Source organism: Bos mutus, chromosome 15 (genome assembly GCF_027580195.1).
Source record: "Bos mutus isolate GX-2022 chromosome 15, NWIPB_WYAK_1.1, whole genome shotgun sequence".
In the NCBI taxonomy this organism is placed as follows: Eukaryota; Metazoa; Chordata; class Mammalia; order Artiodactyla; family Bovidae; genus Bos; species Bos mutus.
This window is the reverse complement of record NC_091631.1, coordinates 78,242,187-78,256,123: the sequence shown is the minus strand read 5'-3', so window position 1 is coordinate 78,256,123 and position 13,937 is coordinate 78,242,187. Positions and strand designations below refer to the sequence as shown.

At 39.7% G+C, this 13,937-nt stretch overlaps 1 protein-coding gene across 3 annotated transcripts in view; it reads left to right on the top strand.

The window, feature by feature from the left end:
- Positions 1-13,937, top strand: part of KBTBD3 (kelch repeat and BTB domain containing 3) — a 76,119-nt gene that overhangs the window by 53,922 nt on the left and 8,260 nt on the right. For 2 of the 3 annotated variants that reach the window (XM_070384356.1, XM_070384358.1), the window contains exon 2: positions 9,944-10,188. In XM_070384356.1, coding sequence (XP_070240457.1) covers positions 9,968-10,188 — 221 coding nt within the window. In that variant the 5' untranslated portion in view covers positions 9,944-9,967. The other variant, XM_070384359.1, reaches the window with a different exon arrangement.

The following is a 13,937-nucleotide window of genomic DNA, read 5'->3' as shown; positions in this document are numbered from 1 at the left end:
AATTGATAACAAATACTAAAAAGCTAAAATTAAAAATCTAGAGTAGAGTTTGGAATTTCAAAAATACAATGTTAAAGAAAAAGAAGGAAAAAAAAAAAAGTCAAAAAATTATTAAAAAAATATATATATGAAGTTTGCTTAAAAAAATAGGGTCTTTTTTTTTTTTTTTTTTTTTGCAAAGTAATCGGTTATAAAAGTGGAAATTAAAGGAATAATAGAGGACTTAAATTTTTTTTTTTTTTAATAGGCTCACTTGTTCAGTCGCACTGAGGGGAGTTAGGGAGGGATGCTGCAAACAAATAACACTGGCGTGTGCTTGCAGTGCCTCAGCCACACTGGGTCTGCCCCTAGTTCACGGCGCGTGTAGCCTCTCTGCCCACGCTGCTCAGGCTCTAGGTTGCTCCGCCGCAAACCATCCTTGGCCCACCCTGGGCTGCCTGTACTTCCCGGGTCCAAGCCGCTCAGGTTCAGGCACTCGGGCAGTCCTCAGAGGCGCAGACTCTCAGTTGGGCCTGCGTTTTGTGCCCTTCCCAGATCCGAGCAGCTCAGGTGATGAGGTGTTTTGCGCACGCGATTGCTGAGACTTATCGCCTCTCTGCCGCTCGGTTATCTAGTTGTGCACCGGCACACCTTCTCAGGCAGATGTTGACCGCCCAGACCCCCAAGAAGTTTTAGTTAGCAAAGAAGCCTGCTTACAGTTTTATAGATAATGTCTCTCTGGGGCTGCGATTGTCTCCTTCCGGCTCTGGCTGCCTATCACCGAAGGGGGATGGTCTGCCGCGGGCTGTCTCTGTTCAGTCCTTTATTCCGTGTGCGGGCCTGGCGGTGTCATAGGTTAGGGCTGGCTTTTCGCGTGGTAGATATCCCACAGTCTGGTTTGCTAGCCCAAATTATTTCACTCAGATAGTGCTCGGGGTATTCAGGCCAGATTCTTGCGATGCAGCCCGCGCCGCGCCTCCCTGCCCAACCCCCGCTTGCTAATGGCGTATGCAGGCGTCTGCGCTGCTTCTCCGCTGGGGGAGTTACCGTAGGGCTCGCAATGTGCGGGTTTTAATTATTTATATTTCCTCCCTGTTATGTTGCCCTCTGTGCTTCCAAGGCTCGGCACAGATTCCGCAATGAGAAGGTTTCCTGGTGTTTGGAAACCTCTCTTTTTAAGACTCCCTTCCCGGGTCGGAACTCCGTCCCTCCCTCTTTTGTCCCTTTTTTTGTCTTTTATATTTTTCCCTACCTCCTTTCGAAGACTTGGGTTCCTTTTCTGGGTGCCTGATGTCCTCTGCCGGCTTTCAGAAGTTGTTTTGTGGAATTTACTCGGGGTTTAAATGTTCTTTTGATGAATTTGTGGGGGAGAAAGTGTTCTCCCCGTCCTATTCCTCTGCCATCTTAGCTCCTCCCCCTTCGAATGTTGAGTTTTAAGCCAACTTTTTCACTCTCCACTTTCATCAAGACGCTTTTTAGTTCCTCTTCACCTTCTGCCATAAGGGTGGTGTCATCTGCATATCTGAGGTTATTGATATTTCTCCTGGCAATCTTGATTCCAGTTTGTTCTTCTTCCAGCCCAGCGTTTCTCATGATGTACTCTGCATAGAAGTTAAATAAGCAGGGTGACAATAGACAGTCTTGACATACTCCTTTTCCTGTTTGGAACCAATCTGTTGTTCCATGTCCAGTTCTAACTGTTGCTTCCTGACCTGCATATAGGTTTCTCAAGAAGCAGGTCAGGTGCTCTGGTATTCCCATCTCTTTCAAATTTCCCACAGTTTATTGTGATCCACACAGTCAAAGGCTTTGGCATAGTCAATAAAGCAGAAATAGATGTTTTTCTGGAACTCTCTTGCTTTTTCAATGATCCAGCGGATGTTATCAATTTGATCTCTGGTTCCTCTGCCTTTTCTAAAACCAGCTTGAACATCTGGAAGTTCCCGGTTCATGTATTGCCGAAGCCTGGCTTGGAGAATTTTGAGCATTACTTTACTAGCGTGTGAGATGAGTGCAATTGTGCTGTAATTTGAGCATTTTTTGGCATTGCTTTTCTTTGGGATTGGAATGAAAACTGACCTTTTCCAGTTCTGTGGCCACTGCTGAGTTTTCCAAATGTGCTGGCATATTGAGTGCAGCACTTTCACAGCATCATCTTTCAGGATTTGAAATAGCTCAACTGGAATTCCATCACCTCCACTAGCTTTGTTCGTAGTGATGCTTTATAAGGCCCACTTGACTTCACATTCCAGGAAGTCTGGCTCTAGGTGAGTGATCACACCATCGTGATTATCTGGGTCATGAAGATCCTTTTTGTACAGTTCTGTGTATTCTTGCCACCTCTTCTTAATATCTTCTGCTTCTGTTAGGTCTATACTATTTCTGTCCTTTATTGAGCCCATCTTTGCATGAAGTGTTCCTGTGGTATCTCTAATTTTCTTGAAGAGATCTCTAGTTGTTCCCATTCTGTTGTTTTCCTCTATTTCTTTGCATTGATCACTGAGGAAGGCTTTCTTATCTTTCCTTGCTATTCTTTGGAACTCTGATGCTTATATCTTTCCTTTTCTCCTTTGCTTTTCGCTTCTCTTCTTTTCACAGCTATTTGTAAGGCCTCCCCAGACAGCCATTTTGCTTGTTTGCGTTTCTTTTCCACGGAGATGGTCTTGATCCCTGTCTCCTGTACGGTGTCTCGAACCTCTGTCCATAGTTCATCAGGCACTCTTATCTATCAGATATAGTCCCTTAAATCTATTTCTCACCTCCACTTTATAGTCGTAAGGGATTTGATTTAGGTCATACCTGAATGGTCTAGTGGTTTTCCCTGCTTTTTTCAATTTAAGTCTGAATTTGGCAATAAGGAGTTCATGATCTAAGTCACAGTCAGCTCCCGGTCTTGTTTTTGCTGACTTTATAGAGCTTCTCCATCTTTGGCTGCAAAGAATATAATCAATCTAATTTCGGTGTTGACCACCTCGTGATGTCCCTGTGTAGAGTCTTCTCTTGTGTTGTTGGAAGAAGGCGTTTGCTCTGACCAGTGCGTTCTCTTGGCAAAACTCTATTAGCCTTTGCCCTGCTTCATTCCATATTCCAAGGCCAAATTTGCTTGTTACTACAGGTGTTTCTTGACTTCTTACTTTTGCATTCCAGTCCCCTATAATGAAAAGGACATCTTTTTTTTCCCTAAGCTCTAGGAATTATTAGAGAATGCAGTGAGTGGCACCCCACTCCAATACTCTTGCCTGGAAAATCCCATGAATGGAGGAGCCTGGTGGGCCACAGTCCATGGGATTGTGAAGATCGGACATGACTGAGTGACTTCACTTTCACTTTTCACTCTGTTGCATTGGAGAAGGAAATGGCAACCCACTCCAGTGTTCTTGCCTGGAGAATCCCAAGGACAGAGGACCCTGGTAGGCTGCTGTCTCCGGGGTCTCACAGAGTCGGACATGACTGAAGTGACTTAGCAGCAGCAGCAGCAGGAACTATTAACTGCTTCTACTCTCCTCCCCCCATCACCTTATAAACATTTTGATTAATATAGTTTAAATGATTTTTTTGACTTTTAAGTGGACTTCTAATAGAAAACTGGCTTCCCTGGTGGCTCATATGGTAAAGAATCCACCTGCAATGCAGGAGACCCAGGTGTGATCCCTGGGTCAAGAAGATCCCCTGGGGGAGGAAATGGCAACCTTCTCTAGTATTTTTGCCTGGAAAAGCCCATGGACAGAGGAGCCTCGTGAGTTACAGTCCCTGGGTCACAAAGACTTGAACACAACTGAGTGAGTAAGCACACATGCACACACTAACTTTCATTTAGCACACAGTAAATGCTAAATTATGTATTACTTTTTAATCTCAGCAACACAACTAGATAAATAAAGTTTATCTTTATTTTACAAATGAAGTATAAAACTCCTACAGGAGAACATAGGCAAAACACTTTCTGACATTCATCACAGCAGGATCCTCTATGACCCACCTCCCAGAATATTGGAAATAAAAGCAAAAATAAACAGATGGGACCTAATTAACCTTAAAAGCTTCTGCACATCAAAGGAAACTATTAGCAAGGTGAAAAGACAGCCTTCAGAATGGGAGAAAATAATAGCAAATGAAGAACTGACAAACAACTAATCTCAAAAATATACAAGCAACTCCTACAGCTCAACTTCAGAAAAATAAATGACCCAATCCAAAAATGGGCCAAAGATCTACAAAGAATACATTTGAATCAGTTCTAATGAGGTGGATGAAACTGGAGCCTATTATACAGAGTGAAGTAAGCCAGAAGGAAAAACATAAATACAGTATTCTAACGCATAAATGGAATTAGAAAGATGGTAACAATTGTATGAGACAGCAAAAGAGACACTGATGTATAGAACAGTCTTATGGACTCTGTGGGAGAGGGAGAGGGTGGGAAGATTTGGGAGAATGACATTGTAACATGTAAAAGATCATGTAAGAAACGAGTTGCCAGTCCAGGTTCGATGCACGATACTGGATGCTTGGGGCTAGTGCACTGGGACGACCCAGAGGGATGGTATGGGGAGGGAGGAGGGAGGAGGGTTCAGGATGGGGAACACATGTATACCTGTGGTGGATTCATTTTGATGTTTGGCAAAACTAATACAATTATGTAAAGTTTAAAAAAAATAAAATTAAAAAAAAAAAAAAAAAAAAGATAAATAATGCAGCTTCAAAATGTTGTAAGCATAAAAAAAAAAAAAAAAAAATGGGCCAAAGATCTAAATAGACATTTCTCCAAAGAAGACATACAGATGGCTAACAAACACATGAAAAGATGCTCAACATCACTCATTATCAGAGAAATGCAAATCAAAACCACAATGAGGTACCATTTCACACCAGTCAGAATGGCTGCGATACAAAAGTCTACAAATAATAAATGCTGGAGAGGGTGTGGAAAAAAGGGAACCCTCTGACACTGTTGGTGGGAATGCAAACTAGTACAGCCTCTATGGAGAACAGTGTGGAGATTCCTTAAAAAACTGGAAATAGAACTGCCTTATGACCCAGCAATCCCACTGCTGGGCATACACACTGAGGAAACCAGAAGGGAAAGAGACACGTGTACCCCAGTGTTCATCGCAGCACTGTTTATAATAGCCAGGACATGGAAGCAGCCTAGATGTCCATCAGCAGATGAATGTATAAGAAAGCTGTGGTACATATACACAATGGAGTATTACTCAGCCATTAAAAAGAATACATTTGAATCAGTTCTAATGAGGTGGATGAAACTGGAGCCTATGATACAGAGTGAAGTAAGCCAGAAGGAAAAACACCAATACAGTATACTAACGCATATATATGGAATTTAGAAAGATGGTAACAATAACCCGGTGTACGAGACAGCAAAAGAGACACTGATGTATAGATCAGTCTTATGGACTCTGTGGGAGAGGGAGAGGGTGGGGAGATTTGGGAGAATAGCACTGAAACATGTAAAATATCATGTATGAAACGAGTTGCCAGTCCAGGTTCGATGCACGATACTGGATGCTTGGGGCTAGTGCACTGGGACGACCCAGAGGGATGGTATGGGGAGGGAGGAGGGAGGAGGGTTCAGGATGGGGAACGCATGTATACCTGTGGCGGTCATTTTGATATTTGGCAAAACTAATACAATTATGTAAAGTTTAAAAATAAAATAAAAAAAAAAAAAAAAAGAATTGATGCTTTTGAACTGTGGTGTTGGTGAAGACTCTTGAGAGTCCCTTGGACTGCAAGGAAATCCAACCAGTCCATCCTAAAGGAGATCAGTCCTGGGTGTTCATTAGGAGGACTGATGCTGAAGCTGGAATTCCAATACTTTGGCCACCTCATGCGAAGAGTTGACTCATTGGAAAAGACTCTGATGCTGGGAGGGATTGGAGGCAGGAGGAGAGGGGGATGACAGAGGACGAGTTGGCTAGATGGCATCACCGACTCGATGGACATGATTTTGGGTAAACTCCGAGAGTTGGTGATCGGCAGAGAGGCCTGGCGTGCTGTGATTCATGGGGTTGCAAAGAGTCAGACACGAATGAGCAACTCAACTGATATACATATATACTATATTTACACACACGAATATACATATACACACAGAACCCACATAGATATCACATGTATATCAGTAGTTATATATATAACAAATAGCTTTATAGCCAAATATGTAGCCTATTGGTTTTTTTTTCTCTGAAGAACTCTAATACAACTGTTTTCTGCCTTACGTTTCTTTGGAGCCCAAGCCTTTTATTATCTTTCTCCTTTTATGACACTTCATTCTTTGTGTTTATTTGTCTGTGAGCTCAATTTTATTGACAACAAATATTCTCAGTTCTTTTCCTCAAAATGGCAGGTTCACTTCCTTCACTTTTGAGCATATCTGCCAAATACGCAAGATAGAATAGCCATAATGTGTCTGTCATTTGACATTCCGTATAAATGGTAGCTGCATCTGTGCTTTTCCTCAAGACTGCGTAGTTCTTGGGCACGTAGCAGAAGTGCTCTATGTGGGCTTCCCATTTTGTCACATGGAATTAAAAAGATGTATCCTTAAGGAGCAAGCTTTTATAAAATCCAGAATTTTTAGCGCTTCACTAAGGACAGTTTTAAGTGAAGTTGACTTTTTCCCTCTTCTGAGTGCTTGGGGTGAAGAATAGAATAAATAGGTGTATTCCTTGATGGTAGCAATTTCATTCACATTTCTTTTGTACCATCAGTGCAAGTGTCAGAATAGTGAGAAAAGCAACTACTTAATGTTTGTATGAAAATTGTTTTAATTTCACAGACTCCTGAGAGGGTTTCAGGGACCTTTGGTGGTCCATGTGCTACATTAGAGAAACAGTTTAAGATACTGTCTCACAGAATAGACATGGTTGCTGTTGATGAATTTGAGTGATACTTGACTTTCTTTCTCTCCCTTCTTGTGATTTTTTTTCATGATTTGTCAGCAACTGAAGTTCCATCAGATGCCTGTAGCATCTCTCTAAAGGAGAGTGGCAGAACAAATTTACCATTTGTTCCTTCGTATTGTATGTCTTGCATCTGCTTTGTTTGATATTTGAAATTTGAAACCAGTGATGTCCTTTGAGACTTTATTTCCTAGATGACAACAGCAAGGTTCTAAGATATGGGGGTCAGAGAGAAAACAGGAGCAACCTAGAAACAAAGCTTTGACCTGGCTAGAGGAAAACCATAACTATTGGCACTCACATTTAGAGCCATTCCTTGAATATGTTTTTTTCTAGAGCTATTTCTCATCACTACTGTGCCTTTCAGCTTCTAAGCAACTGCTTTGGAATTTTCTTAAATTCAGATTTACAACATTTGGTAATAACATCGAATCTGTGAGGCACGCAGAAAGTGAGGCATGCTGTCAGAATCAGAAGCAATTCTACTTCCCAAGACCTGTAATCATCCAATTTGAAACTCTTTGCATACTGGCAATATATTAAAGCATGTGTAGCAGGCACAGAAATGAAAATGGAAGTTTACTACAGGCGTCCTCAATTTATGATACGTCATGATCCTCTACCTAAATCTGCAGAATGGGGCATCCATTTTTTATACCCTTAAAGATACTGTTTTTGAAAGTTTCCCTTTTTTCATCTCTATTTGATTTACATATTCTTTCATTTCCACAAAGTTCACTCCCACCTTCATTCTTAATATATCTCCCTCCTTATAGTTACTCAGAACACTGCTCACAAAATGACTGCAGGTAACTTATTTTTCTAATACTACTGCAAATTACATCATATTACTGCCTCCTGCACATGTGTGCACATACACTCTTAACACAGGCACATTATTTTATAGTACATCAGCTAGTCACTAACTTTCTATGATGATGGAAATATTCCTTATTTCCTGTATACAGTACACTGTATACAGTACACTGCAGTAATCATTAGCCACATGTATTAGTGGTCTCCAGAGAAACAGAGCCAATTGGAGGGAAGATAGATTGATTTACTCTGTAGAGTTAGCTTATATGCTTATGGAAACTAAGCAGTCCTAACATCAGAAAACTGGTCCTAGTAGTAAAATTAGCAGGAAAGTTGTAATCCAAGTTTTAGTCCAAAGGAAGGAGAAGTCTGATACTCCAACTCAAAGACAGTCTTGCAGACAGAAAAAATTCTTTCTTACTGGACCCTTTGTTCTTTGCAGGCCTTTAATGGATTCAGTGAGTTCCACTCACATTAAGTAAAGCAACCTGCTTTCCTCAGTCTGCTGATTCAGATGTTAGTCTCATCCAAAAACACCTTCACAGACATACCCAGATAAAATGTTTAGCCAAATATCTGGGTACCCCCATGGCCCAATCAAGTTGACACATAAAAGTAACCACCATATTACATATAGCTACTGACTACTTAAAATATGGCTATACCAAGGAACTAAACTTTTATTTAAATTTAAATAGTTTAAATGTAAATTGGTATACATGGCTCATGCTTACTATTTTGGATAACACAGAGATGATTGTCTCAGTCTTAGAATGAAGCTTTGATTGATGTTGTAGGACAATTCAGACTACTTCTCCAGCGTCTAGCTTTCACCTGGGCTTGAAACTCCTCCTCTAGAACACAGCTACCATGTAAGAAGTCTAGCTACCCTGAGACTGCCATGCTCTGAGGAAGTATTGCTTTGGCCACCTCCTGCGAAGAGTTGACTCATTGAAAAAGACTCTGATGCTGGGAGGGATTGGGGGCAGGAGGAGAAGGGGACGACAGAGGATGAGATGGCTGGATGGCATCACCTACTCGATGGACATGAGTTTGAGTGAACTCCAGGAGTTGGTGATGGACAGGGAGGCCTGGCGTGCTGTGATCCATGGGGTCGCAAAGAGTCAGACACGACTGAGTGACTGAACTGAACTGAACTGATGGAGAGAGTGGATCAAGAAGGGGAGAGAGCCCTGTCTGTTCTAGCTGTCCATCCCATATGAAGGAGATGTGAGTGAGGAAATCATACTGGACCTCTCACCCAGGTTAATCAGGCCTTCAGGTGAGCTGCCACCTGACTCTGACCCGATCAGGCCTTCAGCCAGAGCTGCCACCTGACTGACCATGTGAAAGCCTGCAAATAAGAAGCTCCATCTAACCCTGCAGAACCGTGAGAGACTAAGTTGTCTTAAACCACTAAGTTTTGGGGTGATTTGCAAAGCAGTAAATAACCAGAACAGAAGTATGCTAAGGAATCAAGATTTCCTATTTCTCTGACTCACCTAGATCCCAATCTTACTGTCTTTCTGTTTCCTACTTTCTTGCTTTTTGTGGTATAAACTTTTATGCTCAAAACTAAATTTGTGGTTTGGGAAAGTCAGTTAATCTGGCCTTCAGCTATCTTGGATTTCTGACCTCACTTAAAAGGCTTTCCTACTTTCAAATTTTTAGGACAGCTTGAACCAATGTTGACTTTTCCTTCCTTACTAAAGGCCATAACCAGTTAATTTAACATCCTTTTCTTTTTCAACCAGTTGTAAGTGTAACCCAGAAGACATGTACCTTTGCTTCAATATCAACATTTTAACATCTGGTTTGCTACCAGAAGGAAAAGGATGGGAGTGGAGAGGGGTGTGTTAGATAGATACTCAAATGATACCTGCTTATAAAAGCTATACCACTTACATGTAACAAGACTAGACATGTAGTCAGATTCTATGTCAGGTTTTAATACAACTTGTAATTGTACTATTTAATGCAATTATATAGCCTCGAACTTTATTACTAAATAACATACTTTTTATTTCAGTGAGCTCAATATTTATAAAAATTTAAAAGGAATTTACTGTTAAATGTCATGAAAACAAATGTGTGGGACAAGATTTACCATTATAATTGTTTTTAGTGAGCATTTTTTTGTGATTTACACTAAGAGGGCGAATTTTAGATCTGAAAATTCATTAAGACTCTGCTACATCAGTGATTTGTTTTTTTTTTCCTTCTAGTTCTAAGAACAGATAGAAGTGGCTATGGATAATTCATATAATTTCAATCAAAAAGGCTCATGTAATGGAATTCCATCTGAGAAGAAAAACAACTTCCTTGTGTCAGAAGATCATGGACAGAAAATCTTAAGTATACTACAGAATTTTCGAGAACAAAATATCTTTTATGATTTCAAAATAATCATGAAAGATGAAACAATCCCATGTCATCGTTGTGTGTTAGCAGCATGCAGTGACTTTTTCAGGTACTTTTACCTTGTCTGTCTATCCCTCAGATTTTATGATACCACTAATTAAGTTGTTTTTATGACTGTAACTGAGTTTTTCCCCTACAGAGTATGGAATAGTAATCTTTAATACTTAAAAAGAGATACTTAGAACGTAGATTAACTAATGATTTTTTAAATATGAAAATATAAGAATACCTTTTTTTAAAGCTCAAGTCTTCCCAGGCTAGGATTTCCCAAAGTTAAACATTAGTCCTTACTGTTCTGGAAAAAAAAAATTGTTTTGATGTGGGGTCAGTTTTGTTTGGGAGGTCCCCTGCACTGTATAATTTGGCAAAAGAGAAAAGGATAGACTGAGCAGAAATGGAAGCCAAGCTCAAAGAAAATGAGGCATCTGAGAAAAAAATACATTTTGGACATGTGTTGTATCCCATGGATTGTCCAGGGAAGAGGTACTCTAATGCGGAGAGTTTCTCTTCTCTTTAGCCTGGATTGTCCTAAAGTGGGGAGAAGTACTTCCAGAGCCATTTCTGGAGAGCACTCAACTTGTTTTGATTCTGAGTATAATTCTGTTCCCCAAGTAAATCATCCTACAAGGAATGCACTAGTCATAACACTGTTAGAATCCACTATGATGACAGTGGGTTTCTGATTCTTCGTAGTTAAGGGTCAGACACATGACCTTAGTATTGTGGTAACCGTATGAAGATAGTACCTCTGAGACCTATTTGTCAGGCAGGTAAACCTCTCTTGCTGACATCCTGACCTTCAGGCCTCCTAGTCATACTTTAATAAACTTAAATCTTAAGTGCAATATTTTGCGTTAAGTTCAGTTTTAGAAGCAATTCTAAGTAAGCAGAGTTTAAATCTCTAACAAACTTGATAAAAAAAGAGCAAGATATAAGATACAAAAACATCTAGATACAAGTTAACGTATACTGGTTTTAATCCTTAATTTAACTCGTTTTACTACCAACATATAATTAAACCATACCCTTATTGCTCAAGATTAAATCTTACAGGTTGTACTTCATTCAGCAAGTTTATTGATATCTACTACTCACTAAACACCTTTTTTTTTTTTTTTTTTGACTCTTCTATGTGGCATGTGGGATCTTCATTTCCTGATGAGGGATGAGACCGTGCCCCCCTGCATTGGAAGCGTAGAGTCTTATCCACTCGACCACCAGTGGAAGTCACTAAACACCAGTTTCTCTAGGGTTTCCTGCTTTGAATTTGAGAGCAGTGGCTCAGTGCTACATCACAGTTTACTGAGGACAAGGGGAACTACACCTTTTACTAGCTTTTTGCCTAACTAGACTATATGTCTTCAGGTATTCTTCTCATTTCTTCTCTCAGGTAACCTAAGTTATTCTTCAGCCTCCACTGGGGCCCTAACTGGCCTTATGCTCTCCCATTTTCAGATTCCACTAGTTTCTTTCCACTTCCCTTTGAATTCAGTTTTTCTTCCAAGGAACTCTTTTTTTGTTCCCTTATCCTTCATATCACCTCTTCATTAGAGGAAGCAGTACAGTATAATAGGTAAGTATTTGGCCTCTTTATACACATGCCCTAAATCTAAATTCCAGCTCCACCACTTATTAGACTGAACTTAGGTAACTTAGCCTCTTTATGCTTCAGTTTCTTTATTTGTAAAAAATTAGGATAAGACAAATAGGACCTAGCTCATAAAGTCATTAGTGAGAGTTGAATGAAATAACATATATGCAATGATTAGGTCAGTCTTCCCTGGTGTCTTGGTGGTAAAGAATCCACCTGCCAATACAGGAGAGGCAGGTTCAATCTCTCGGTCAGGAAGATCCCGTGGAAAAGGAAATGGCAACCCACTCTAGTATTCCTGCCTGGGAAATCCCATGGATAGAGGAGCCTTGTGGGTTATGGTCCATGGGGTTGCAGTGAGTCAGACACTAGAAACTAAATAACAATTGATTAGTGTCCACTACTTTCAGTTATTGTTGTTGAATTAAATTGTTATTAAGCTGAATTTAGTATTATTATTATTATTAGCTGACTTTTTTTTTAGCTGAAATTATTTCCAAATCTAGCCAAAAAATGGAAATAATTTGGTATGAACATGCAGTTTTATTTCCTTATAAAGTTTGCATGTTAACAAAATAAGAAGTTCATGTGACATTTGAATTAGCAGTCCTCTCTACTGTTTATGTTGGAGTTATGCCTACAGCTTAGCTTTTTAGGGATCTGTTTTCAATTTTTAAAAATTACTGTTAAAAACAGTGTTTTTTAAAATTTGTACCTGTTCTGAAGTAAAACAAAAGACAATTTTATAATGACCTGAATCTTTTATGATATATTTTACTAAATGAGTATATAGTTCACATAAAAATGTGTACAAATGTAGTTAGAAGGTCTATATAATTTACACTCTTGTAGATAAGGCCACTGATTCATAATTTTGTGTTATGATAAAACTCACTGGAGTATTGGGCTATAAACTTACAGGAATACTGGGGTATGTAAAATTAAAAATAGCAGAAAAGTACACAGTGCATGGTAAATGCCCTTTATAATGTTTTTGAAAAACGAAAATTATGATTGAAATGTAAAGTCCCTGGAGACAAGATTCAAAAAGAAGCACACTATTGTATAACCAGTTTATGATAACACAGTAAATTTGAGATGGAAGTTAACTGAATACTTTAAAGATGAATAGGATGAAGTATATAAATATGATATTACATGTCTTCTCATGGACAGTGTGGAAGCTGATGGTAAATTAGAAATGCATATGATTTTAGAAAACTTTTTTTCCTTAAAATGATAGTAACAGCTAATGTGCTCAGTTGCAATGCAACCCCATGGGCTGTAGCTCACCAGGCTTCTCTGTTCATGGAGTTTTTCAGGCAAGAATACTAGACTGGGTTGCCATTTCCTACTCCAATAACGGCTAATATTTTGCATCAGTTAACTTAGTTGTTCCTCTCATAACTCTGTGGCATAGGTACTACTAGTATCCGCATTTTCAGAAGAATTTGAAGCACGATTAAGTTGTTAGCTCCCCAAGGTCACACAGTTAATAAGGCAGCCCTGTTCTAGAGGCCACACTCTTATTATTACCTTAAACTGACTATAGATGTCTTAATAATCTAATACGATTATCACCACAGGTTAATGTTTCTAAGTTGATCACATTGAAATATCCTGCACAATGTGGAACATGTATAAATTTTTGTAACCATGTTTATTTGTTATTATATTAAGAAGTATTGAATATCCCTATTAGAAAGGGGCTTTATCATCCTTTTCCTAAGGAGTGTTCTGTATTTGGAAGCCTCCTCATATTTTTCAGGTGGACACTAGTGTTTCTTTAGTAGCTTTAGTTACTCTCTAGAATAGACTTCAATAATGAAATTTAGTTTTCCCCCAGTACTACTTGGGGGCTTCCCTCATAGCTCAGATGGTAAAGAATCCACCTACAGTGCTGGAGATGTGGGTTTGAAACCTGGGTTGGGAAGATACCCTGAAGAAGAAATGGCAACCCACCCCAGTATTCTTACCTGGGAAATCCCATGGACAGAGGAGCCTGGCGGGCTACAGTCCATGCAGTTGAAAAGAGTCTTAACACGCTAACCAACTAAGCATGCCTGCAGAGTACTTGGGCACTGCTCACAAAGGTATCCTGGACAATACTGGTACAAAAACAAACCAATGTTAAACCAGGCCCAAAGTCAGATGATCTTTAGTCTTAATGAATGTTCAACTGGCAATCTTTAGTTGTTTGTTGTAGT